Genomic DNA, 25,676 nt, shown 5'->3' with positions numbered 1-25,676 from the left:
GGTATTTCTGAACCATCTATTCCGGATTGACACGGACAACTAGCCCGTACATGGTGCTCGATAGAGTATTCCGGACGGACAGAGCAAGGCTGACATCGGTCGGCGTGGGCACGAATCGTCGCGTATCAGTCGGCCGCTGCACTGCCTCAAAACAAGGATGAAACGAATCCTGCACCCCGGACACCGTCTCGCCTTGAGAATTCGCAATCGAGTTTGACCCCGCATGACTGTCGACATCCGGAAGCATCCGGTGGACTTTGCAGAAGATGGTGATGCGATGTTGATGGAAATGGGAATGATGACTGTTACACTTGCTGTGCGACGGAGCTTATCCTGATCTTCATGTAGTCAGCAACTCAGCAACTCAGCGTGGTGGCCAGTTGTCGCATCACTCATGACTACAGAGAAGGATTCGCCCCATATAGGCATTGGGTATCACTGTACGAGTTGTCCGTGAGGGTATGACCTGATCCTGGGATGAACTATCATGTCCATGCGAAGGAATCAGGTGTGTTCATCAGGTGACCATATTTTAGAAGTGCTTTCCTGCTGACATGTTGATATTCAAACTATAGCAATCCTCCAAAGTACTCTCAACATACAAGTATAGTGCTGGCAGCCTACCTGGATAGATCTGTTTTAACCTTCTATCCTTCTTTTTTTCTTCTATCACTCTTCCCTGTGTTCTTATCTTATCAGCATGTATCTACTCCGTACTGCAGTCATATTCATCTCCGCGGACGACATGACTCTTCATCGCCACATTCCACTCTCTCTCCGTACACAACACAATTCTATTCATAAACCAATCACCTGACTTTACTCACGGCCTCATGACCCTATTCGTCAATCCATTATCATCATAAGGCTGCAGCCCTACCACCAAATGTGGAACCGACGCCCAGTGCCCAACGGTCCTATTTGGTGCGAATCCTGGTGCCTAGAGGACGAATATTCCAGAAGATTACTGTGATAGGCCGTAGAGGACTCAAGAAGGCCTTGTATTGCCCAAAGTGAATGAAGAGAGACAGTATTATAGAGGAGACTGTTGATCGCATCATGCTGATAGGTCGAGGTTGTAGAAATGCTCCGCTCTCAGCCAGCCCTGTTGGCTTTATCTTGGATTTCTTCTGTGTTTGTTGTTCTCTATTCTTCTCTTCTCTCCTCATCCGTTATTACTGTCGAATATAGAGCACAATGTATCATCATCGTTCAAATTCTTGGTGGCCGGAATATGGGTATGTTGCTACTCCGTACATGGCACGGACACGCTGACCAGGCAGTCATCAATATCCTCCGCAAGGCTACTACCAACAACCACCGCCTCCACCGCAAGGCTACGGCTATCCCCCGTACCACACCCCGACTCCGCCATCGCATTCCCCATCGCCATATTCTCACCACCGTAAGCATCACCAAATACACCCAAAAGGCCAATATTAACAATATACAGGCCAACAATCATGGAACGACAACCTCCCCCCTCCACCCCCCCAAGTCCCCCAACACTTCGGCCACGGCGCCCCCTCGAACTACCACTTCCAATACTCCACCTGCACCGGTCGACGCCGCGCCCTGCTCATCGGAATCAACTACCTCGGCCAGCCCAACCAGCTGAAAGGCTGCATCAACGATGTCGCGAACATGTCGACCTTCCTGCATGAGAAGCATGGTTATCGGCGCGAGGATATGGTGATTCTCACAGATGATCAGGAGAATCCTATGAGTATTCCGACCAAGGCGAATATGTTACGCGCGATGCAATGGCTGGTGAGGGATGCGCAGCCGAATGATTCGTTGTTTATTCATTTTTCGGGTGCGAACCTTACACCCCTTCCTGGATTCTGGTCAGTGCTAATTTGTAGGCCACGGTGGAAGAACACCCGATCTGGACGGCGATGAAGACGACGGTAAGCGAGACAGAGTTTTAGGAACAAAAAAGAAACCTAACAAAAGACAGGCTACGACGACGTAATTTACCCCGTAGACTACCGCACAGCCGGCCACATCGTCGACGACGACATGCACGCCATCATGGTGCGACCCCTCCGCCCCGGTGTCCGACTAACTGCCATCTTCGACTCGTGCCATTCCGGCACAGCCCTGGACCTTCCCTACGTGTACTCGACGCAAGGGGTACTCAAAGAACCCAATCTCGCCAAAGAAGCCGCGCAAGATCTATTCTCCGCCATCACCTCATACGGCAACGGCGATCTGTCAAGCATGGCGGAGACGGCGATCGGGTTCTTCAAGAAAGCGGCGATTGGGAGTTCGGCAAGGGAGCGGACGGTCATGACCAAGACGTCGCCCGCGGATGTGGTGATGTTTTCAGGGTCCAAAGACACGCAGACTTCGGCGGATACGTTCCAGGACGGTGAGGCGCGGGGCGCGTTGAGTTGGGCGTTTATCAAGTCGTTGGAACGGTGGCCGTACCAGAGTTACCTGCAATTGTTGAATACGATCCGGTCGGAGCTAGAGGATCGGTATACGCAGAAGCCACAGCTGAGCTGTAGTCATCCCTTAGGTGAGAGAGTCTCTCCCGTCCGTGCCTGTCACGCTAGCGAGTTGGATCATTATCCCGCTGACCGAATAAACAGATACCAATTTGCGATTCGTTATGTAGCAGATAGACTAGTTTGTGCGAGTAATATTACCATCTACCATCTGACGGTGTTAAACTTTGGCTCGATATGGTATGCACCATAAAACTCTGAATTGATATCATCCCGTCTATATCGAATGATTCTCGGTAAAGTCGGTCAGCGTGTGCCTCCGATTGGCCATCCAAGCCACTACTCCGTTAGTATGTGGACTATGGCTTGGATGGAAGACGGAAACTCCGATCTGATTGAACCGGCCTAACGAACGATGGGGAGCGGTTTCACTTCGGTGTGTTTATTTCTTTGTTTTTATCCACGATAATAACGCACATGCGGTGGTGACTGGTCCGTATCGTCTCTCGTGGGTAAGAAACTAAACAAAACTTGCATTCTCAAGTGCATTCTCTAGCATTCTCTATTGCATAATGCAGCATAACGCATACATAATAGATATTTTTAACACGCACAGCCGCAGTATCATGCGGGATGATCTCCTTGTCTCAGGAGAGAATAATTATATTATTGACTAGTATAACTAACTAGAGATGGCATTGAATACTTAGCTCAATAATCAGGTCCACTGCTCGCTTTTCTTCCGTCTTTTCTTTCCTTCTTCCCCCAGCATCTTTCACTCTTCTATCTTTCCATACTCTCTACTCTTCTCGGAGTGCTATTTACTTCGGATCTTGTACTTTGCAAAGTACCGAGCATACAACGCAGCTACAGCTCGCTACCCTCGCAATTGAACATGTCCTCCTCCCCAGAATCCCAATCCCCCTCCTCCCCCGACAGCCCCCGCCATCTCGCCTGGCCAGTCCCCTCGGTCCCAATCACAGTAACCCACTACAACACCCACACCCGCCAACACACAACCTCAACCACCACCACAACAACCACAAGCCCAACAGCAGGCCCCTCCCCAACCGGCGGCCCAACAATGATCAAATCCCGCCGCTTCTACTCCTCCCCTCTCTCCGATACCTCGAGCACCCCGGACCCAAAAACCCCCTTACAAGCCTACGGCCTCGAACAGCGCGAGCCCTCGATCGCAGAGGAAAAACCGCACCTGCTGCGCCGGGTCTCGCACGCGCTCGACGATATCAAGGAGGATTTTAGTCTGGGGTTGGATGCGAGGGGGACGGCGGAGAAGATAAGGAGTCGCAGGCGTGGGTCTGTGTTTTTTGAGGCTCCGCCGTCGAGCTCGTTGGCGCCGAGGCCGGAGTCTGCACGGCCGTTGTCTATTTTTTCGACGGCGGGGTCTGTTGACCATGGGAGTGGGAGTGCTGGGAAGAGGATGAGTAGGAGGTTGTCGATGTTTGGGGGTGGGTTTTCGCAGCGCAGGAAGAGAGTGGGAGAGAGTATTTCGCAGCCGAATTTGATTGGGTCGTCGACGCATTTGTGAGCGGTCTCCATTCATTTTGGAGGAGGGGGGGGGGAGCGCGAGAGAGAAAAGCGGTAATACGGGACGCATCACATCATATCACCACCGACATCGATTTGACATCGACATCGACATCTGCAACAAACTACAACATTCACTGTAAAGAAAAGCGCATACACGGAGTCCGGCGTGCTTTCATTTCATTCCCTTATTCTCTTCGATCCCTGTTATATAATTGCATCAATCATTTACTTTGTACAGGATATATAGTCAGCTAGGTGTTGGATAGAGCTCATTCCTTTACTCTTTTTTTTTTTCTCTCGCTGTTTTCGTTAGACAATGGATTTGTACTCCATGCAGGACGATATGCATCCTTCGTTCGAGTGCATTAGTCGCTTTCTACCGAGTACTCCGTGCATGATCCAATAATCCTTTGGAAGTAAATATAGCACGACACGTTAACTATAAGTGTGCGCCGCAAGGGATGATGATGACTATTAACCTCTGCATTTGATATTGCTCTTGTACTCTGTTGAATGTAGATGTAAGTGTGTAAATGTAGGTGTGAACTGTCCATATCTCGTAATCGTAATCGTATCACCCCAACGCCTGTAATTCAAATCCAATAAAACTCAATGCCCAACTCCATACAGTAGTATCCCGTATTCAGAGTCTATCGGTTATAGTGAAATCCCCTCCAAGTCCCGCATCACGACAGCCATCTGCGCCCGCTTCGCCGCTTCCGCTACGAGGCTAAAGTCCCGCAGGAACGGCGCTGTGGCCGTTGGTCCGCCTTTTTGCGTCTGCTCTGTTGACTCGTCTTCGGGCTGTTGCGTTTGTATTTGTGTTTGTTTCTGGGACTGTGATTGAGGCTGCTGCGACGGGTTGGCGCCGAGGGTACTCGAGTTCGCCGGCATGTTGGCAGTGGCAGTGGAATTGAGGCTCGTATTCTGGGATTGAGCTGGCAGTGGCACTGGCACCTGCCCCTGTACTTGGGCTCGAAAAGTCGAGTCGGGCTGGAAGGCTGCGTTCGTGAAGGATGGTGAGCGCTTGGTGGATGGGACTTGGTTGAAGGGTATTTGCTCCATGCTGAGTGTCTGTACTCTGGAATAGTGTAGCGTAGTGTACTGTACGAGTACGGATTGAAGGAAGAAGGAAGTGACAGCGGGGTCACGGAATTTGGTTCGGCAGAGGTGAGTTGACGGGCGATGACGCTGATGCGAGTTTGGTCCACTGTATGGTGTACGATGAACTCGTATATAGAACTGCCTTAGTTCATGGTCATGAATCCTTCAGCAGTATCCAATATCCAGGGATAAAAGGATCACAAGTACGGGAATCTGGCAACATGATCGCCGGATTTACAACACATTAAACCGGGCAAAAAAAAATCGAAGCGCAGAAAAACCACCCATGTCCCCGACTTTTACCCGAGGCTGTATGAGTATTGTATCTCCGCGCTTTTAACGCGGGGCTTCTATGTGCAACGCAGGTACGGAGAGTGTATTATGATACACGGGTGGGTGTTCGGGAGTTCTTCGGGGGTACTTGCCGTGGTTCGAGGATTTCACCTGATTGGGTATGGGGTAGTCATGTGATTGTGGAGCGGCTAGCCGTGTTGGAGGACGGAGTTAGCTAACAGGGTGAATCAGGAGAGATTGTGTGATGGTCTGCCTGGATTAGCTCGTATCAAAGAGATGGGTTTTGATTAATTTATGGGGTGCTTGATTCAGGGTATATAGTCAAACGAAAACGCTGTTCATTTGGGTTAATATCGAGAGATAGGGTGCTTATAGGCGTACTTGTATCATGTCACTTTGACAAGACTAGTGACACCTGATGGATGTCGGACAAGAGTACCACTTGTTCTCGGAATCATGCAATGTTCAGGCAATATATGCAATTCCACCATCAGCGCCCCAATGAATCACGAATGTACGCGATGATTTACAGACTGATTCGCAAGCTAAACAAGAGAAGCGAATCAACGGGCACTCCAACATGGGACCAGACTTACCCCCACATCTATATACCATATAGACGGCCACTTCCATCTCCATACGCCTCACTCGCCAATGCCGTCTCCCACCAATGATTATCTGTACTTCTACCCATATCTAAATACCCACTCACGTAGATCACATCGTCAGGGCTCACGGAAATCCCTGACAACCGTCCCCCGCGAATCGATCCAGCCAAATATGGAATCCCTGTCTCCGGGGTAACTTCACGTGAACCCATAATGTGCCTGTTACTCATTCTCTCTGGAGCTATGTGGTGGTTCCTTTGCCGTCGTCGAAGGTGTATTGCTCGCTTTCAACGTCGTACCAGAAGTGGAGGAATTCTTTGCCGTTTTGGTTTGCTTTTGTTCCTTTTGTTCACTGTCTCGTGCAGACTATTTGGGGTGATGGTGGGAAATGCTGAGGTCGTTATTTCAGGGAGGGGCAGATCTCGGTCCAGGTGGTGTAGTTGTATTGGGTTGCATCGTTTACAATGAATAGATTCACGTCTTCATGTGAGGCGCATCTAATGTGACTGCTGAGGGAAACGCCTCTTCTTCGATTCCACCTAGAGGGTTGATGTCGTTCGAGTAGTCGATGCGCAGTCATGCTCGACATGCAGTATGAGTTAGCCTTGCTGCTAGTGCGCGTTGATGGGGCGTTCGGATTGCTCCGAGAATGGCGGCTTGCGCATCTGTTGGAGGTGGATAGGTTCCCGATTGTGATTTTTGGTGATATGGCTATCATTATCGATCAATACAGTTCCTGGCTAATAAGATAGGTTATACGATGTACTTCTTACGTACCCAACAGCCGTCAATGCCTAGTTGGACGTATTCCTGGGAGACATGACTTCGGTGCGTGCTGGGATTATCTGGTGAATTGTAGTCCCCCATTCTTCCTATAGAATGATCGTTAATCTATTGGGTTTGATTGAGATGGTCGCGGACACGAGCTAAAAGGTATATCTCAGAAGGAAGCATATTGGAGAAGTCGGTCATTCTGTTAAGGTAAAAGAGTTAAGCCCAGTACCCATTCACCTCTAATTTGGATATGATACATTCCGTAGAGAGACAGGTAAGCAAGCAAAAAGAGACTAAAATATTGTTGCTTGCAAGTGGTAGCAGTAGAAATGAGGCTGGCGATAAATCCACCAAATTTTCTCAATATATGAGTTGGATATGTTTATCCAGAGAGGTGTCCCGGTTTGGGTTATGAACCGTTCGGACTCTGCCAGCACCGCCTCATATTAGAAACAACATGTCTCTCTCCAATCTGCCACGCGCTGGACTAGTAGATATTAACGAAAAGATATTTCTATCTGGACTAGTGTAGCCATCGACGAGAATATCGAATCTGAAGAAGAAAAGAAAAGAAGAGAAAGGTCTATTTATACGAAGAGACTCCATAGGGGTTGTGTGGCATCACTAAGCAGTCATTTGTCTTATTTGCTTGTATGGCATCGTTTGTCATGTTGATGGTGTTTGTCAATAGAGGCGCTAAGCTGAGCCGTCACAGGAGGCCAGTGAGCTTAATCACATTCAAGTCCGCCTAAACAACTTGCTCTGTCTTTCGAGAAACAAAATCTTAGGCCGGTCTTCATCGACACTTGATTGCTTGCCTGTAACCACAGCCTCAAATTCAAGGGAACCCTGCTGCAAACCATAGTCCTCCTTGTTCACTTTCACATGCTCATACCATGAGTGCAGGTGATAGGACTTTCTAAGCGTCTGCACCATCATGACTTCCACAGAGCACCAGGCACGGTTATGGTATTCCATCATCTAGAAGGCTGATCACCGCGTCGCACAGTATCAGAACAATAGGGAGCGCAGAGACTCCAGGCGTGGGGTCATCCTGATTGACGCAGGCGTAATCCTGAGAACAAATGCCAGAGTTAATCGACATGGATATGTGGTTGAAAGGCCATAGGGACCTACTAGCCAAATCCCCAGCTTCCTGGGGTCTATAGATGGATGAAGGCTCAGAAACGCCTGACCTGCTCTAAGCATTTGTCGATACTGATTGTTTTTGCGGTCATCTGGTGATGGTGTATCTGGATTCTCGCTGATCCACCGGTATGAAAAAAAAAAATACCACACATTCTGGCACAAGCTCTGGAGGCATTCCGTTCAGATGTTGTGTTAGACCATCGTCCGATCGTGGAAGTTTACCACAACGTACAAAGTCTGAGTACCACACAAACTTGAATCCGTCAAATACACGTCTTTTCTGCTGATCTGCAGCGAGGGCTGTTGCATACACACGTCGCAGATTCTGGAATCCATCCGCATGGCGACGACCAAGTAGAACAGGTGGTGAGTTTCTCTGAAATATCTCACGATAGCATTTCCGCAGTCGTGCCTCAGTTTGCCTCTGCTCGAGATTGCTCTCGACATTCCCCTGGAATCGTGACTAGAGCCCTTTAAGGACAAGCTCTTCAGTCGCCTTATCACCACCAAACACCGCGTAGTCCAACGCTGTATAGCCTTGATCATCGACAAGATCCATATCTCACCTGCATCCACCAGTTCTCGCAAGTACAGCAAGTGCTCATCTGAAGGCTCCTTGCAGAACGCCATGGCTGGAGTGCATGTTCCAGTCGGGTTGAAGCATTAATGCTTCTTTGCGCTGCCTAGTAAAGCATGGCCGTAGAAGAACCGCGGCATTGTGATCACAGTTGGGTCTTTTAGACTAGCAGCAGCCTCAACAGAGCCGAGAGCAGATTTTATTGCCTCTTGTGAGAGGCCGCGGGCTGTATAACAGAGGGAGAGACGGGAAAGTCCAATGGCTTCCCAAATAGTAGCTTCATTTGTAGCGTCTGGTGTCATAGACTTTTTAATATAGCGAACCATATCAACGCGTTCGGTCAACTGCTGGATGGCTAGGTCGAGCAGTACCCCGTCAGAAGTTCGTTGTGACGACTGGTAGTTGACCATTCCTAGATTTCCGATAAAACTACACACGGCACGTTCGAGCTTGAGTTGCCTTGCCATATTGTACTGGTTCTCGAATACCTGCTTGGCATCTATGTGACAATTCATATGGCGATAAACTACCCCCAACTCGCCGCTAAGGTCTACATGCTGCAGCGTTAGCCCTATCCCTTCAAGCGCACTGTCCAGAAAGCCTTTAGCCCCCGTTTATCTTCCAAACCGTCTGTTTGCTTTTCCCAGCTCCCCGAGGACGATGCTTTTGTAGCGAGCCGCATTAGGCAAGTTTCCCGCTGGCTCACATAGACTGAGTGCATGACTATATTCTCGTAATGCGTGCTCCCACTCAGCGTGCTGGGCATACTGCTGCCCTCGTTCCATGGACATCTCCCATGATCGAGCCACATCCACCATGTTCGCGAGGACTGCTAGTGTGATGCTAGCGGGATCGCGAACTTCGGTTAAGCTTGAACATCCTTAGGGCCAAGAACGGGAGCATCTTTGACGAATCCACGACAAGCATCGAAGAAGAAAAGAGTGGCATGCAGAATGTCGGCGGCAATTTCCGTCTGATGAAAGGCGGCCGCAGGGATTGTGTAGCTCATGTTGCAGGTGTGCACCTTCGAGCCTGTTGGCGCCGCATGCGCAAAGTTGCCTGAGTTCACGACCATGGAGAATACTTGATGGGTCTTGTATGACATGTCAATGTTCGTTCCATCATCCCAGACAAGTCTATATTCCGCATGAGTAGATTCGCGGGACTTCCAGCAGGCTGAACATTGTAGGAATGATCTGTTCCTTCACCAGCCAGGATCCAGCTCTGACCAAAGAGCTGTTGCGAATGGACGGCAAAGTCCTGGTTCCCTCGCACTCCACCCGGAAGCCACACATGAAGCCGGAAAAGCTCAATGATATTTCCACCCTCCGTCAAGCTGCACAGCGCTCATTCCAGTCCAAATGCATTCTTTGATGAAACAATACAACCTCCAAATCGTGCTTTGGTATCGCTGTATAGCAGTTGGACAGAAATAAAAAAAAAAAAAAAAAAAAACCCATATCCGATAGCGCAATGCTCTTATGATATTAACCGATCGAGAGGGTCCAGATAGTACCATCATACTGCCAGAAAATGGAATGCAGACCGGTAAAAAAAGACATCCTAACGCAGAATGTCACTACCTAGTCTCAACTAGCCAACGAAACCCCTCGTGTAGACGTAATGAAGGACAGAAAACGACAGATCACGTAGCATAACGTGCAAAAATTTCACACCCAGCTCGTCCTGCAGTCGAGAGCCTTCAGGCAGCCGATAAACTGACTGCCAGAAGGGTCAGTACGCGGACTGAGGCGCTAAGAAGGTGGATCTTTCCATTGGCCTCATATCCCGCAAACTAATGCCAGTAGGGCCCTCTGGCTGATCCTGGCTGATCCGTATTTCAAATCGCGTTGGGAAAAAAAAAAAAAAAAAAAGGGCAATAGCCTTCCGTGTTCGTCGAAGCGCCGCCACTGAGCGAATTTCATTATGTTCGTGAAGTAGAAGACGCCTGTGTATTATGAACCATACAAGGAACGGCATTATAACAGGAATAGCAGGCCGCTGAAAATGCAAGAGCCAGGATGCAGCAAGAAAACCTGACCTAATTAAAAGATAGGCGGCTGGATACTCAAGATAATGAATGCATAGTGTGCGAACCTGGCTAGCTAGGATGCTGGTGGATGGTATCGCAGCAAGTGGGTTGTGCTAATCCCAATCCACCAAAACCAGCGAGAACCTGCAAGTCAGTGCCACGACAGGAAAGAATCGACAAGAAGAATACAAGCGAACCGCACATCGGATATAGAAGACCCCAGACAGCTCGCTAGTGAATTATTGACACTCAACAGACTTTTGAAGGATTACGACTACAGCATCGCGAAGCAGACGAGCAGTACAAAGCTCAGAAGCTAAGGCTGCATAGCGGCAAGTTTAGGGTTGGTTAAGCTTCAATAGCCCGTGTGGAGAACTCCACGAGAAGTCCATGCTTACATAGTGTAGTGGGAAAGGGCATTTAGAGCTGCATATATAGCCGATGGCGTATGGATGGTGATCATTGGAATTAGTATTCAAGAGTATAGTACACCGTAGGTGTAGTTATGTACGTGGTATCGAGCTATGTATGTGCAAGCAAAAAGAAATCCAAACCCAAACTCCAATCATATCGGCGTAAAAGAGCGACATGACTCTGAATCAAAATGAAAAACCATCGTAATTCATGAGTCGTAGACGTACAATAATTCTTCCCCGGAAATGCGTGGTTATAACGTCGCCATGAGATCCGCAATGGTCATTTCCATTCCGCGTTTCCTCCCGCTGTATTTACTCAAATCAACATCGCTCATAGCCCTCTTGAGTTTCCTCAGATTATCCAGTCCAGTCCCATCCAAGATACTCCCATCACTGTCATCCGTCTCCGGCTCGGTGATGGAAATATTCGCCAATGGATTGTCCTTGCCGTTTAATAGACTGTGGACAGTGTTGCCGAGTAACCCTGCTATTGGCACATCTGCTTCCAGGGTGAGACCCTGCATGACCTTCGTGTAGTAGGGGACCTGGACGCCATTCCACATGACATTGGTGCCTATGGTTTTAAGCTTCAGATTGCCTTTCTTGAGGGACTCGGCTTGGTCTTTGACGATTTGGCTCAGGTTGTCTTTGTTGAAGAGTTTCTTGATGTCGAGGATGCCTTCGACGGGGGTGGCGTGGTTTCCGGGGCGGAGGAAGAGGTTGGGGAGAGTGGCATTACCAAGGAGCAGATCGCCGCTAAAGAGGTTCAGTGTTGTGTTGCCCTGTTTTTGTTAGCTTGGTTCCACACAACGGATTGTCTAGGGAAACGTACGATTTCCAAGGTAACGACTGAGGGATTGGGAAGGGTGGCGTTGGCGAGGAGATTGGTGCCATCTTCGCGGGCCTCGATGAGTGTGCTGTCATCAATAGAAAATCCGGTGAAGTTATTCAACGCTGGTTCCGGTTAGCTTGACCGCACGCTCTCTCAGTCTGGTGAAACATACTCGTCTGCGGAATGTCTTTATCCATCGTAACCTTACTAACCAACTCTCCCAGATACGATGTCGTCTTCCCGCGCACAGACAGAGGCGGGTGGTGCAAGTGCACGAACTTCCATACATAATTATACCATTGCTCTGGGTCAATTGGCGTGGGCTGGTTCGTGACACCCAACGTGGTGTTGCCCTTGATCAGGTACGGGCCCAGATATACCTTGGACCAGGTGTTGTTCATGGGTTGTTCGCGGTTAAACAATTCGAGGGTCATGGGGTCGATGCGCACGGGAAGAGAGACCGGGAGATTGAGGGCGGAGGTCATGCTGAGAACGAGGCTGTCGGGACGAGGCTCGAGGATGGCTGCTTCGACGAGGAGGAGGGTCGAGCGGTTGAGGACATTTTGAGAGATGGCGGGGATACAGATTAGGAAGCTGTTCTTGTTAGCAATTGCGCTGTAGAGTAGGGCACAGGGCGACATACAAAATAGGGAGGAAAATGGCGAGGAAGATAATCGACCAAAAGACATAACAGCACCAGAACCGGAACCAGTGCCGCCGCAGATTCTGAGTGGGCGTGCGCTTGATGTTCTCAAGCGTGATGGTGTCCGCAGTCTCGATATGCTCAAGATCGTTGCCATCGAGAGACTCTTTGGGCGCAAAAGGACCGCGATGGACACCGAGAGCATACTTCGCGGCAGCGGAGCTGAGATAGGCGGGCTTCTCGGCCAAGTCCTTTGCCTTGCCCATTGTAGTGTGCTTTGTATATGCAAAGGTAAGAATAGGAGGGAATCCGGGGATTATATTTTAAGGCACGTGCAGATCAAGGGATTATATAAGAGGCACGGTGGACTGTAATTTTCGGCGCATTGTTGGGAACAAGCAATTTGTTTTTTATTTAGCGTATAATTCGTGTACTCCGAAGTACCTCTGAAGAAAAGGAGATTCAAATTTCAGTTCACGAGTGGAGAGTAAAAGTGGCCCGCGGGATGAGGATCAACAGCGCTATTGGAAACCGCGGTCCAAGTTAAATACCGACCCAATCATGAGCCCTAAGCGGGGGTATTGCCGAATTCAATACGCCCCGATGCGGGGATGCCAAACTCGCGTTTTTCAGCTGGCTTTACTTTATCTCCTTATCTGCCACGCCATCTGTCTGTCTCAGTCAATTAGACAAAGAAAAATTTCACTATGTCCGAGGAAATCGAGAAATTACCAGACGAAAAGTCCATTCCGGCCTCGTCGTCGCCGGACACCCATAGCGACAATGCTAGCGGAAAAGAAAATGGGAATCAATATCCCCTTGATGCCCTCGATAAGCTTGAAATCCTCCCTCATATGCTTCAAGAGGGTATTCTCTTCGCCGGGTCCGGGTCCGCACTGCTCCTTCAAGCCGCCTTGCCAGACATCCGCAGCGACAACGAACAACACCATAACAACTTAGCGAACGAGCTCGGTGACGCCTTACAGGCAATTCTGGGCTACATCGCGTGTTTGGTATTCGGAACACGAGACGAAAAGCGCATCTTGCTAGACCTGCTCGCGCGGCGACAACCCCCGCTCAAAGGAAGCGAGTACTACACGCGCAGACCAGATGTGCACCTCTGGATCGCAGCAACACTCTACGCAACGGCAACAGATTTCTACCAGCGCATCTATGGCCGCGTCAACTTGAAGACCGCCGAAAAGGCCTACAGGGAGTACTCGCTGCTCTGTCATGTGCTAGGCATCCCCCGCGGCACGTGGCCGGAGAACCGCGAGGCATTTTGGAAGTATTGGGACGAGCGCATCGAGACGCTGCATGTGACAGACCATGCGAATGAGTTCGCCAAGGACCTCATGTACCGCACCGAGTTTCCCCGGTGGGTGCAGACGCTCAAGCCGTTTTTGCGGGTCGTTACGATTGAGATGCTTCCGCCGAGAATCCGCGAGCAGTATGGGTTACAATCGACTATGGGGACGAGGGGGTTGTATCGGTTTACGATGGGGTTTTCGGTAGCTGTTTATCCCGCATTGCTTAAGTCGGTGAGGAGGTATCCGGTACAGTATTATTTGAAGGAATTGAGGAAACATCTGAATGTCATTTGAATGTGATTTCATTCGTTATCATGTATGTAATTTTAATACCCTAGTACATAGCCCACGTGAATACGTTTAATTTTCAAACAGACGCTAGTATCCCTCCGAGCAGCTTCGAGACGTCGGCAACCAACTATTAATCCTCGATTAGCATGTGCCAGACCCATATGTCCATCATTGCCTAGACCTACCGGTGCTGCATCCGCCACTAGCTCCGAAGTATCATTGACAAATGACGTCGTGATCAGAGTATGCGCATTGTCGATGACATCCTGCAGTTTGTCGATATTCTCCTTGGACAGCAAGTTCCTGAGATTCTGCGGCGTGTCACCTCCCAGCAACACTGCGCCGCCTTTGACAATCGTCTGTAGATCGTCGATGGTGTCCTGGCTAAGCAGGTCTTTGACGTTGTCCACGATATCAGGCAGGTCAGATAGGAGCCCACCGGATGGCGCGGGAGCGGGGGAGGCCAGACCGAGGGTGACGAGGGGAAGAATGAGAAATTTGAAGTGCATTTCGTATGGTATTCTGTCTCATGTGCTTGAGAATTCGAATTGGGTAGATGTTGGTACTCTATATACATCGTGTTTTTATATTGTTGGCCCCGCGTTCCAGACTTAACTGCGGGTCTTGTCTTGCTTGGCTGTATTGAGATTAGGCACCTGTTATGGAGTACTACTCCGTACAGCACTCTCAATGTATCCTGTTCTGAAGTCCGTGATATCGATGCATCTACGGAGTACAACACCACATGTTTATCCAAGTACATCCTCTACAAATGCAAGATACACTACTTTTCCGTCCAAGTAGATCGCTGATCAGATCTTCACCCCAAGTTTTACCGTCTCGTATCCCCCATATTAATTTATTTTCCCCATACCCCATACCCGTTTTTCGCTCCGAAGACTCCGGGGCCAGCACAGTCCATCCGAGAACAACATGTGATATTCGCCACGGTACCGGGTCCAACGCCAATCGCCGTCTTCGGATTATCTGGGGTTCGCGCGGTTCCCGTGGAGCATGATTTCTGGATCGGGTATGCAAGATGTACATCTGTATCTTGGATCACCGAGAGCCGAAGCATGTGAAATAGGCTCGGGCGTTAGCTAAGATTCGCTTAGATTGTTTTGTGGTTCGGTTATGCATGCTTGTCTCAAGTTGATGTAGGATTTTCTCTGTACGATGACGAATATGCTGCCCGGACCAGTCCATTTCATATGCCTGTACGGAGTACTACCATGTATCACTGGTTTTATTTACAGAAGTAATTAAACAGAACCAAGGGCACTTCCAATTCGGAACAGGAACAGTTCTACCCATGGTTACCCCGCACCAAAGCTTAGCGAAGGTCTCCATAGTAGTATAATTTCGGCCAATCACAACCCAATCCTTTTCCCCGGATATAATACTCTGTCTGTCCATCGGAGAACATACTCGGAAAGCCTCATCCCCACTACAACAAAGGCATCATTCCCATGATTGCAATTGCACCTGCAATCGCCACCTCAATTCCTCCCGGCTGTATCCGCCCACCGCTATTCGTATCACTCGCAGCTCCGGTCGTAGTCTCGGCCGCTGTCGCCGTTGCCTCATTACTCACAGAACCAGAACCAGAACCAGAAACAGAGTTCGAAGCAGTCGGACTCGCCGTTAGTGCTCCTTCGGATATCTGCGACTTCACCACTGCCATGTAATTCTTGACGTCGGTGGGGAGGTTCTGATACCACGTCGGGGTCGAGCCAGCCTGGATTTCGGATCCCAGTGCGCGACGCTTTGAGGGGTCGAAGAGATCCACAAGCACGCTGGCTGGGACGGCGGAGATGACTTGGTTGATGAGGGAACGCGGGGGAGGGGAGATGTTGGCGAGGTTGCCGGAGTTGGTTGGGAGGGCGAGGGAGGGGATGGTCATGGAATGTCTGTTCGGTTAGTATCTTGTGGTTCTGGGCAGAGTAGAGGTGGCATACAGTGCATTTTCAACAGAGGACCAGCCAGAGTCCGTTGATGGAGGTGTCGTTGGTGTTGGTGTAGTGGCTGCGAGGGTGCTCGCTGCGAATAGGAGCCAGGTGAGGTTCATTTTCTTGGGTCTGGATATTCAAATTCAGAGGTGGGAGGGATTCTCTTATATTCTGAATTCTGTGGGGACGGATATGCAGCCCTGCATATCCGGATTTACTAATTGATGTGTGAGTGCGATTTCAACTGTCCATCATTCCAGCTCACCTGGATAATTGAATTGGTTTGGCAGATTTTTCACCAGTAAAATTGATTCAGCAATCAGTGCTACATGTTAACTATATCTAATACAGAGCACTTCTAAAATATACATGCCAACCTAGAAAAGTAGGAAATTTATTTGATCATCTATTACATAGTAGTACCACCGTTCACTCCGTACAATTCAGTTGACCATAACCCTGATTCCCCTACTGTCATGTTTCGGAAAGCCCGTCAGGAAGTCCCGAGCAAACTCAATATCCGACTCGTTCATATCATAAAGTGACAGCTTAGGACCACCGGGGCGAAATACCATCGCCGTGGCAAGGTACAGCTCGGCCCAAGCGAGACTAGTGGAAAGAGGTCAGCGAAGAAATCACGCAGAGAGCAGGTTCGAACGGATAGTAACTTACTTGATGCCCAAACAGCTTTGGGATTCTTCTGTGAAGGGGAGTAAATACTGGTCCATCCGGGGATCGTACTCTCAGGACCATCGTTCCGGTATAAACTTGTGTGGTTCTGGCCATACATTTGGATCTGTGCTTGGTGTAAATGGACATTCCAACTGGTGTCTGATTTCTGAGGTTAGTTTCGTAAAGCGTATGGAAGTGTGTAGAAGAAACCATACGTTTCGCGGGATGGTCCATTGCCTATACTGCAAGGCGACATCGGGTGAGCATCTCGCGAGGTTTCTAGTAAGGCCGTTCAGTCTATTTGTGTCAGGTGATGACTAGAAGACGGATGTAGAGAGGGAGAACATACCGTAAGGACTCCTTTATACAGGCTTGAAGATATGGAATCTTCTCCAAGTCCACCCAGCCCAGATCTTGGGCAAGATAACATCCATTAATTCTTTCAGAACTTCACGGAGACGCCTCTCTTTGCGCGGATCAGAAAGAACGTGGTATACAATTATAGAGAGGGTATGGGCGCTGGTAACTGTCCCTGCGATGAGAATGACTATCCGGAGACTGATGCAATAGAAGGTTGGGACTATAAAGTGGACACCCCCCCCCCCCCAGGAGCAATTACTGCTGATCATGAGGGTTGTTGAACTCCAAAATCAGAGGGCTTCTTGGCCTTGAAGCGCAACTAAAGACCATCACCATGTCTAACGGCTGGAAGAAGCACTTCCATTCTCTGTCCCATTCAGGAACAAACACAGCAAATTGCTTTAAGTTTAAAAGAGGTTGCGAACAATGCACTTGACGGGCTCTTGCATTGTAGATGGACTGTGTTATGGCTTTTATATAGATGAACCCAAGATGGATATAAGATAGCATGTAATGCAATCAATTAGGATCCCAGGTGTAAACTCATAGAAGCTACACTACAGACGACTTCCCATATTGACATGAACAGCCTTCACCTGCGAATAAGCCTCCAACCCCGCCTCTCCCAACTCCCTTCCAATTCCACTTTGCTTAACACCCCCAAACGGTATCCTCGGATCACAGTCCTGACTACTATTCACCCACACCATGCCCGCTTCAATAGCACCCGCCACCCTATGCGCACGCTCAAGATCTCTCGTAAATACCGCCGCTCCAAGCCCATAGCTCGTATCATTTGCACGACGGATAGCTTCCTCTTCGTCCGAGAAGGGCACGACAACAACCACCGGTCCGAACACTTCTTCGCGATAAATGGCCATGTCATCGGTGGTGTTTGTGATAACTGTTGGTTGCACGAAGTAGCCGTTTGCATACTTGGGGTTGTCGAGTTTGTGCGCGCTTCCGCCGGAAAAAATTGTTGCGCCATCGGAGCGTGCGCATTCGATGTACGAGAGGATGCGCTCGTACTGCGCGCGAGTAACCTGGGGTCCCTGGTAGGTTGATTCATCCCACTGATCGCCGATCTTGGAGGTCGATCGAATCTGCTCTTGGAATTGTGTCAGGAAGTTATCGAAGATATCACGGTGGACGAAGAGCCGCGATGTCGCTGTGCAGATCTGGCCCTGGTTCGACATGATGCCCATATGCGACCATTTAACCGCTTGGTCTAGGTCTGCATCAGGGAAGATGAGCAGGGGTGACTTTCCGCCTGTCTCGAGGGTGATGTTTTTCAGCGTCCCGGCGGCCATTTTCATAATCTGTTGTGCGGTTCCGGTAGATCCTGTGAAAGCAACTTTGTCGACGTCGGGATGCTGCACGAGCGCCGAACCGGCTTCCTTGCCATAGCCGTTGATGATATTGACCACGCCCGGCGGGAAGCCTGCCTCTTTAATAAGAGTACCCAGAACCAAGATGCTCAGCGGCGTCTGTTCAGCAGCTTTAATCACAACTGTGTTGCCACAAGCTAAAGCAGGACCAAGCTTCCACGTCGCCATGGACAAGGGATAGTTCCATGGGATAATCTGGCCCACAACACCAATTGGCTGGCGCAGGGTATATGCGAGCTTTTCCGGAGTGGTGTTGATAGTCTGCCCGAAAGTCTTATCCGCCCAGCCGCTGTAGTAGCGAATTGTTGTGATGGCTTCAGTGAGGTCATCGCTCAATGCAACGTGGTATGGTTTTCCTGTTTGTCGTTAGCAACAATAAGATTCAATGATTATGGCATGAGATGTGACAATGAACCATTATCCCATGCATCAATCGAGGCAAAAAGCTCCTTCTTCTCCTCAATCAAATCGGCCAGTTTTGCCATTAACCGGCCCCGATCTGTCGCGGGGAGCAGCTTCCATGATGGATGGCCTAGAGCTGTGCGTGCGGCTTTGACGGCTCGGTCGATGTCATCGGCGCTGGCGGCTTGGACGGTTGCAATTGGTGTGTCGGTTCTGTTTCAGCTTGTTAGCTCCTCTTTATGAATTCAAATAACGGATTGCTGGCCATACGCTGGATCAAGCGAGACAATCGTTCCTCCCGAAGACGGGACGAATTCATTGTTGATGAAGAGGCCGGTAGGCTGTTGGTAGCGATGGCCGTTTGGAGTAGTAATTTCGACGAAGGACATTTTGAATCATGTACTGTACAAAGTGACAATTGAAGCAATCCTGGCAATTGTCAATTACATATTGATATAGCATGCGGGGTTGTTATCGTACTTTGTATATACATGGCTTCTCGGAATAACATGCCTAGATACGGCGATGCTGATAATCTCTGTCCGCATCGGGAAGGCATTTCCGGGAGAACGTCTCGGAGACCATCGCGGGGAAATATATATCAAGAAGGTAATCTGTAGGAAGGTCATTCCATTTGAACATATATAAGCCTCATTCGAACTTGTACCTTGCAAATCCATCATCCATCATCTATCCTATACTTCATCAAAGCACACATACCAAAATAACACCGCCAACATGTCTCTCACCGGTATCATGGTAGCCCTAATTACCCCCTTCACAGACGACCGAACCCAAATCGATGAGTCCCGTCTCAAGGCCCACATCGATCACCTTCTTGCCGCCGGAGTCCACGGCCTCGTCCCCGCTGGCAGCACTGGCGAATTTACCACTCTCTCATTCGCCGAGCGCAAGCAACTCACCGAGCTCTGCGTGAAGTACGCCGCCGGCCGCGTTCCCGTCGTCACAGGTGTGGGAAGCACTTCGACCTCTGAGGCCGTTGAGCTGGCAAAACACGCCGCGGACGTCGGCGCTGCTGCGACAATGGTCGTCCCACCGTTCTACGACCCCGTGAACTTGGAGCAGTTGACGGAGATGTTGAGCGAGATCCATGAAGCGAGTCGCGGACTGCCGATTGTGTACTACAACATCCCCTCCGCATCTGGCTTGACCCTCTCGCCCAAGGAAATCGCCAGTCTCTCTCGCGTCGGTGTCAAGTACCTCAAGGACACCTCCGGTAACGCCCCCGCTTTCACAGAACTTGTCTTCGGCCTCTCAGACCAGATCACCGCTTTCAACGGCTGGGATACGCTCACATTCTACGGTCTTGCGGCTGGAACACCCGGTGCGATCTGGGGTGCTGCGAACCTTATCCCTGAGCTTGCAGTGGAGTTGTGGGATGCTGTTTCTGTCAAGGGCGATTTGAAGAAGGGGAGGGAGCTTTGGGCCAAGGCGTGGCCGGTTTGTAAGTTTCTGGAGGAGCATAACTATGCTGCCGCTGTGAAGACGGGGGTTGAGTTGGCGGGACAGAGTACGGGCGGTTTGAGGAAGCCGTTTGCTTTGTTGGAGGGGGATATTAAGGAAGAGCTGAGGAAGCTGTTGAGCAATGCTGGTGTTAAGACTGTTTAATTCAGTCAGTTTAATGAATCTTATATCTTGTACATAGTGAGATGAATATGATGTTATGAATATCATACATGTGTTTAACAGAATATCGGCCATAATTGCCACTCCTTGGCTACTTCCACCCATGTCGGAATATCATCTCCTCTACGAGCTGCCAAATGCTCATCCTGCCTCTTCCACGTCTCCAGCATGACCTCTTTTGCCCTTGTAAATGCAATAAACCCGCATTTCGCGCCGCCCTTTTCCACCCATCGCATGATCGCTTCCCGTCTCGAAGTCGTGATGGCTTCACACCCCGCTATAAACGCCGGCCATGCCGTTCCAGGCCCTGGGTTCTGGCACTGCTCCAAGGCATTATCAAAATTTGCCAATGATATAATGATACTATCTACATGACCTTGCAGAATAGCAGGATGTACTTGGCAAATGCGTCGGTGAAAGAATATGACCAATGCAGAGCTTAAGGCTCGTAGCATATGGCTGTTTGGGCTCCCGTCGCAATCATCTCGCGCGAGGTTGAGGTCAAATGAGCAGATCATGTTCTCAAGTCTGATCCGTCGGCGGTGGACGGTGTCCCATGCTTCCGCGCTGAGGTTCTTGTGCGTCCGTCGAGCGATTCGTAGGGAGTCTAGTACGTTGGCCATTCGCGTCGTTTGCGAGACTAGACTGAGCCATGTCTCCGGAATACCATAGATTTGGTTGTACAGAGTTCCTGGAAATTGTCGCGAATCCTGTAGGTGGATATCGTGCAAGGCAACGTCATTATCTTTCGGCTGGTCGATGTCCAGGTCACTGTCTGATTGTCGGGGCTGTAGGTGGAGAAAATCGTCAAGGCGCGGATTGCGATGCGAGACAGTATTCTGATCGGTTCGAAAATGACGGTTGAATGATTCAATAAATGAGCTCGATGGGTTGTAGTCGTGAAGTACATAGGTGCTTTCGCCGACAATCCGAAGCCAGGTATAGATATGGTGTAGCAGACGGGCTTTCTGGGATATTTTTGGCTTTGAAAGGCCCCGGAGGCGCAGTAAGCGCTCTGCGTCGATCATATAGCAACGTGCATCTTTTTGCTGCCCGCAAAGTATCTGTTCTGGTCAGTGTGTATCTATGTAGTTGAAAGGTTTCATACAGCAAATCCTGTCATTCCACAAATAGCCATCAATTGATCTTTATACTTGGCCTTTTTCGGCTGATGAATCTCATGCTTTAAAGACATTTGTATATGATTCTTGGCTTGTATGTTCGCCTGTTCTGTCACCATTCTCCAATATTCCGCCGAATTTGTGGTAATTACATCGGGATTTGACGCAAGATGATACGCTGAACAGGCGAGCAGGGAGTATAGATTTGCCAACCGGGCATGACTGATGTTCTGCGCTCCCAGGAAGGTCAAATCACTGTAAGCTAGCACCGCAGCGGGCACATTGAGGATCTTCCATGGAGACTTTTCGCCAAGCGGCATTGCCATCATTTGTGCAATCACGTTGTCTTGGAAATGTTTGAGCAGGAATGGAGCGTCTGGCATGACATCTACTGAGAGCGAGCCGGTATCAAGTGGCGATTGCTGGGGCGTCATTATCCGGCTCGAGTTATTATGCTCTAGTGTATTCGTCTGTGCAAATGTTGAAGCCATTGCAAAATCAAAGCCATCCACAGATTCGAGAAATGGATGTGGTGTGAGCTGTAACGGATCCGGGCCCAGATCGAATAGATCAGACCAATGCAAAAAGTCGTCCATCTGTGCCAGAGACCCAATCATCATTGACGAAGGACTGAGTGCCAACGACGGCATATCGTTAACAGGTGGTGTTGCCGGTGGAACATGTCTTTGTCCTCCCACTTTTTCCCCCATATCAGCCGTCCTGGGAGCAGCCTCATTGCACGACACTGGAGTCATATCCAGAACGGAAAAAGGACCAACCACAATGTCCCCATTCGTCGACCGTCCTGGGTCTTTGGAACGAGCATCAATCTCAGCTAGAGACGTATCAATTGATCCGGATGGGAGGTCTGCGGCCAACGCCGCGCTCATCGAAACTCTGGATTGTTCTAGAACAAAATAACAGCTGTCAGGCGGTCACCATTGGCCATAGGAATATATTATGCAGGAGCAATGCCTACCGGTATAAAGATGTCGTCGGGTGCTAATAGGTGATTGCTGCCTGTCTACATCCGCCGGTTTTTCGCCTGCAGCTGTAGCTGCAGCTGCTTGCCGCGTATTCGGCTGCTTCTTATTCGACATCCATCGGACCTCGTCTGAGAACCCTTCGCACGTCACCCCCAATGCGCGACATGTCAGGCAAGCGGGTCGTTTTTGGTCACATTTGACATGGCGTCGTCGACAGGTACGGCAGCCACCCAATGCATGGGAGCGACGCGGTCTACTTCTGGTGGCAGTCATAACTCAAAGGGGGTCTCGTAATTGCCAATTGATTCGGTAACCAGTGACAGAACAGGGTATTGCAGAATCATGATGCTTGAAATCGATGGAGGAGAATACATGAGACGCTGATAAGATTACCCCACATTTGGTCAGGTGATCGGAATAGCCTTCCTATTCTGGTTTATGCATACATTCATCTGCATTGCCACACGTGCATTGAACATAATTCTACAGCTGTCAATTATGTAACATCATTGGTCTAAGTTAAGTTAACTTGGGTGACCATGATCAATTGCACATTTGGTTCTGCATAATTTCCTGTATATGTGAATACAGGTCACGCGACTAAACATTTTCCACTCGCGCGACCGAAAAAACTACCCCGACCGACCCGTAACCACATAATTTCCTGCTCTTTGCTTCCGGTTGATTCGCCCGCTTACCGAATGGTCACATACTATTATCGCGCGTCGCATCTGTCCATAACTTTCTCAACTCCAAAATAACTGACCTGCACATCTCGCTGCTTCGAAGGCATCTTTCAGAATCTCCTCAATTGGCCATAACCCGACTCATCGGGGGAGAGCATGGTACGGAGTAGTTAGAACGCCATTATATCCACACACAGAACGAGACAAAATCGTTGCCAGTCAATACCTTGACAGGAGACATAGATTCAGCATGTTCAATTCCGATCCGCGTCTTTCTGGGCAGCCTACATCACAGCCTACCAATGCTAAAGTAAAGGTCCCCCGGTCTGGCTATCGAGGCACGACTTCACATCCGTCCAATGTCAACGAGCCTGATCCAAACGGAGATGTGACTTTAGTAGTTTCGCCACCAGTACATCCACCCCTGTATAAGCAACATCCCAGCTCATTCGGAACGAATGTCAAGTCATCTTTTTCATTTTCAGCAACTCTTGCAAGCGCGCCTGCCACGTCAATTGGACCAACAGTTTCGAGTACGCCAACCGAGTCGAAACCACCAAAGACCCGCTTTCGCGTCTCATCAAAACAACTAATGCTGGCCTCGGCGTACTTCGAAAAGATGCTTACACCCCGCTGGCAAGAAGGTCAAGCACTTGGTGCTGGTGGTTCGATCGAATTGAACATTCCTGAGACAGACCCATATACACTCTTGATCATATTGGACATTATCCACTGCCGCAGAGCACGGGTTCCTCGCGTTGTGAATTTTGACAAGCTGATTGACCTGGCTGTTTTGGCCGACTATTTCCAATGCCACGAAGCCCTCGAACCTTATCCATCAATATGGCTTGAATCATTGAGGGAAGAAGTTCCTTCTGTGCACTCTAATATGCTTGTCAAATGGATTTTTGTCTCTTGGGTCTTCAACTATGATGCTATCTTCTCAAGGGTGACCAGAATTGCACAACGCCAGGCGACATACGACATTTACCTCTTGGAGCTGCCCATACCGGAGTCTATCTATGGTGAGTGGCACAGGATGCTATTCAGAAACGCTAGCTCACGTGCTTAGGTGCAATCAATCATGCCAGAAAAACTGCTTTGGCCTCAATTTTCGGTGCTCTCAAACGGCGTCGGGAATACCTGGAAACCAATACTCGACCAACATGCTGTGATGATTGCGACTCATTACACCTGGGGGCACTCATCAGGCTAATGAAATCCAACAATCTCAATTTAGAATATCCATACATAGGCCTCTCTGTCGAAGCTGCTGCTGAGAAGGTGTCCGGTTTCAAACAACCCCGCAGCATCCACCCGACACCAGCACCTGTTGCATTTGCGTCATATAATCGACTTTGCGAGACGAACTCTAGGCTTCTCGGTGAAGGCACAAAACAGGAAGTTGAAAATGCTATCTCCGTACTCCAGGGTCTTGATTTGAGCTGAGTCTGGACACTGGTGTGCTTTTAACTTCAAAAAGAGTATCACTTCTTTTTCTTCTGCTCATTCGGAAAGGGGCGGCAACAAGAGAAAGAGCTAGTGTTCTTTGGAACATGAAACGGGGATAGTTATGCTTTCAATCTCTTTAATTGCCGACAATGCCACAGAGAAGATATGGGGTTGCAGTTGAATCAGTACTCTGGCACATTGCTATCTGGTGGTTTAACCTATAATTTCAAATTTATGTGATGTCTCACAGATAAGCCAAGCCTTCAACCTAGTTCAGTCTTAGTCAAGTCTTTCTATCTCCAAGCAAACAGCATCTGGGATTTCTTTATCTTATGAGTTTCCTTTTGCTGTCCGGTCGAGAAGCTTGTGAGCTCTCTGAGCCTGTTAGTAAAAAGTGCAAATGTCGAGAGCTAAATAGCGTGTTTGTCCCATGTCTACAAGAGACGTCATGTGGTCAGATGACAACTTGAGTCACTTCCTTTGCGTCGAAGGATGCTTCCTCTTTCTCGGAAACATCAAACGACGGATTTTTACGGTCCTGCTTTCCTTCTTTGGCGAGTCGAGTCTACTCACCAGGGGGGAGCATCGCCTTCATTTAGAACCGTATTCTCCTACCATTGAAAGAACAGACTTCAAGGCCCGGAAGCAAAGTCTACGGACAAAATGTACGGTTTCAGTGCATACAATCGCTCTGGTAAACCAGGCAAAATATGACGCGATCAGGCGTCCAGGGTTTATCTTCACGTCGCTCCAATGCGGGCGATCTTGACCCAAGTGGGAATGTCGTTCTGGTGGTTTCGTGCTCAGATGGCTCTCCTAGGTATGAGCGGAGGCCTATGTCTCAAGGATATGAGTCAACTGCGCCGTCTGTGCGGTATACACCTCCGAATCTACAACGCCAAGGTCAACTACGCCAGCGGAAATCAACAACACCAACCCAGTTACCCACAGCTATCAGGCCAACGGACCCAACAGACCT

At 49.4% G+C, this 25,676-nt stretch overlaps 13 protein-coding genes across 13 annotated transcripts; 5 read left to right on the top strand and 8 right to left on the bottom strand.

The window, feature by feature from the left end:
• Positions 1 to 1,197: 1,197 nt before the first annotated feature.
• On the top strand, positions 1,198 to 2,623 carry MCA1_3 (caspase family protein; the record flags this gene model as incomplete). Its single annotated transcript, XM_043284351.1, has 6 exons — positions 1,198 to 1,238; positions 1,284 to 1,405; positions 1,454 to 1,816; positions 1,866 to 1,910; positions 1,961 to 2,524; positions 2,598 to 2,623. The coding sequence occupies 6 exons, from the start codon at positions 1,198 to 1,200 to the stop codon at positions 2,621 to 2,623; spliced, it is 1,161 nt and encodes a 386-aa protein (XP_043133152.1).
• A 725-nt stretch (positions 2,624 to 3,348) lies between these two features.
• Positions 3,349 to 4,002, top strand: ACHE_20087A (uncharacterized protein; the record flags this gene model as incomplete). Its single annotated transcript, XM_043284350.1, has 1 exon — positions 3,349 to 4,002. One exon carries the CDS (start codon positions 3,349 to 3,351, stop codon positions 4,000 to 4,002), a length of 654 nt encoding a protein of 217 aa, XP_043133151.1.
• A 659-nt stretch (positions 4,003 to 4,661) lies between these two features.
• ACHE_20086S (uncharacterized protein) lies at positions 4,662 to 5,069 on the bottom strand (the record flags this gene model as incomplete). The annotated part of the gene is made up of 1 exon (XM_043284349.1): positions 4,662 to 5,069. One exon carries the CDS (start codon positions 5,067 to 5,069, stop codon positions 4,662 to 4,664), a length of 408 nt encoding a protein of 135 aa, XP_043133150.1.
• Positions 5,070 to 8,596: 3,527 nt separating this feature from the next.
• ACHE_20085S (uncharacterized protein) lies at positions 8,597 to 8,977 on the bottom strand (the record flags this gene model as incomplete). The annotated part of the gene is made up of 1 exon (XM_043284348.1): positions 8,597 to 8,977. One exon carries the CDS (start codon positions 8,975 to 8,977, stop codon positions 8,597 to 8,599), a length of 381 nt encoding a protein of 126 aa, XP_043133149.1.
• A 2,232-nt stretch (positions 8,978 to 11,209) lies between these two features.
• ACHE_20084S (DUF3712 domain-containing protein) lies at positions 11,210 to 12,699 on the bottom strand (the record flags this gene model as incomplete). Its single annotated transcript, XM_043284347.1, has 4 exons — positions 11,210 to 11,740; positions 11,791 to 11,912; positions 11,963 to 12,384; positions 12,434 to 12,699. 4 exons carry the CDS (start codon positions 12,697 to 12,699, stop codon positions 11,210 to 11,212), a joined length of 1,341 nt encoding a protein of 446 aa, XP_043133148.1.
• A 441-nt stretch (positions 12,700 to 13,140) lies between these two features.
• Positions 13,141 to 14,037, top strand: ACHE_20083A (oxygenase MpaB family protein; the record flags this gene model as incomplete). The annotated part of the gene is made up of 1 exon (XM_043284346.1): positions 13,141 to 14,037. The coding sequence occupies one exon, from the start codon at positions 13,141 to 13,143 to the stop codon at positions 14,035 to 14,037; it is 897 nt and encodes a 298-aa protein (XP_043133147.1).
• Positions 14,038 to 14,110: 73 nt separating this feature from the next.
• Positions 14,111 to 14,543, bottom strand: ACHE_20082S (uncharacterized protein; the record flags this gene model as incomplete). The annotated part of the gene is made up of 2 exons (XM_043284345.1): positions 14,111 to 14,161; positions 14,220 to 14,543. 2 exons carry the CDS (start codon positions 14,541 to 14,543, stop codon positions 14,111 to 14,113), a joined length of 375 nt encoding a protein of 124 aa, XP_043133146.1.
• Positions 14,544 to 15,481: 938 nt separating this feature from the next.
• On the bottom strand, positions 15,482 to 16,102 carry ACHE_20081S (uncharacterized protein; the record flags this gene model as incomplete). The annotated part of the gene is made up of 2 exons (XM_043284344.1): positions 15,482 to 15,944; positions 15,993 to 16,102. The coding sequence occupies 2 exons, from the start codon at positions 16,100 to 16,102 to the stop codon at positions 15,482 to 15,484; spliced, it is 573 nt and encodes a 190-aa protein (XP_043133145.1).
• A 324-nt stretch (positions 16,103 to 16,426) lies between these two features.
• Positions 16,427 to 16,711, bottom strand: BOT3 (cytochrome P450 monooxygenase Bot3; the record flags this gene model as incomplete). The annotated part of the gene is made up of 2 exons (XM_043284343.1): positions 16,427 to 16,592; positions 16,656 to 16,711. The coding sequence occupies 2 exons, from the start codon at positions 16,709 to 16,711 to the stop codon at positions 16,427 to 16,429; spliced, it is 222 nt and encodes a 73-aa protein (XP_043133144.1).
• An 861-nt stretch (positions 16,712 to 17,572) lies between these two features.
• Positions 17,573 to 19,194, bottom strand: ACHE_20079S (uncharacterized protein; the record flags this gene model as incomplete). The annotated part of the gene is made up of 3 exons (XM_043284342.1): positions 17,573 to 18,759; positions 18,819 to 19,018; positions 19,076 to 19,194. The coding sequence occupies 3 exons, from the start codon at positions 19,192 to 19,194 to the stop codon at positions 17,573 to 17,575; spliced, it is 1,506 nt and encodes a 501-aa protein (XP_043133143.1).
• Positions 19,195 to 19,543: 349 nt separating this feature from the next.
• ACHE_20078A (dihydrodipicolinate synthase family protein) lies at positions 19,544 to 20,434 on the top strand (the record flags this gene model as incomplete). The annotated part of the gene is made up of 1 exon (XM_043284340.1): positions 19,544 to 20,434. The coding sequence occupies one exon, from the start codon at positions 19,544 to 19,546 to the stop codon at positions 20,432 to 20,434; it is 891 nt and encodes a 296-aa protein (XP_043133142.1).
• Positions 20,435 to 20,508: 74 nt separating this feature from the next.
• On the bottom strand, positions 20,509 to 22,223 carry ACHE_20077S (uncharacterized protein; the record flags this gene model as incomplete). Its single annotated transcript, XM_043284339.1, has 2 exons — positions 20,509 to 21,516; positions 21,561 to 22,223. The coding sequence occupies 2 exons, from the start codon at positions 22,221 to 22,223 to the stop codon at positions 20,509 to 20,511; spliced, it is 1,671 nt and encodes a 556-aa protein (XP_043133141.1).
• A 1,272-nt stretch (positions 22,224 to 23,495) lies between these two features.
• Positions 23,496 to 24,694, top strand: ACHE_20076A (BTB/POZ domain-containing protein; the record flags this gene model as incomplete). The annotated part of the gene is made up of 2 exons (XM_043284338.1): positions 23,496 to 24,270; positions 24,318 to 24,694. 2 exons carry the CDS (start codon positions 23,496 to 23,498, stop codon positions 24,692 to 24,694), a joined length of 1,152 nt encoding a protein of 383 aa, XP_043133140.1.
• Positions 24,695 to 25,676: the final 982 nt, after the last annotated feature.

This window comes from Aspergillus chevalieri, chromosome 2 (genome assembly GCF_016861735.1).
Source record: "Aspergillus chevalieri M1 DNA, chromosome 2, nearly complete sequence".
NCBI lineage: Eukaryota > Fungi > Ascomycota > Eurotiomycetes > Eurotiales > Aspergillaceae > Aspergillus > Aspergillus chevalieri.
Note: the sequence above shows the minus strand (reverse complement) of the source record. Positions and strands in the feature narration are given on the sequence as shown.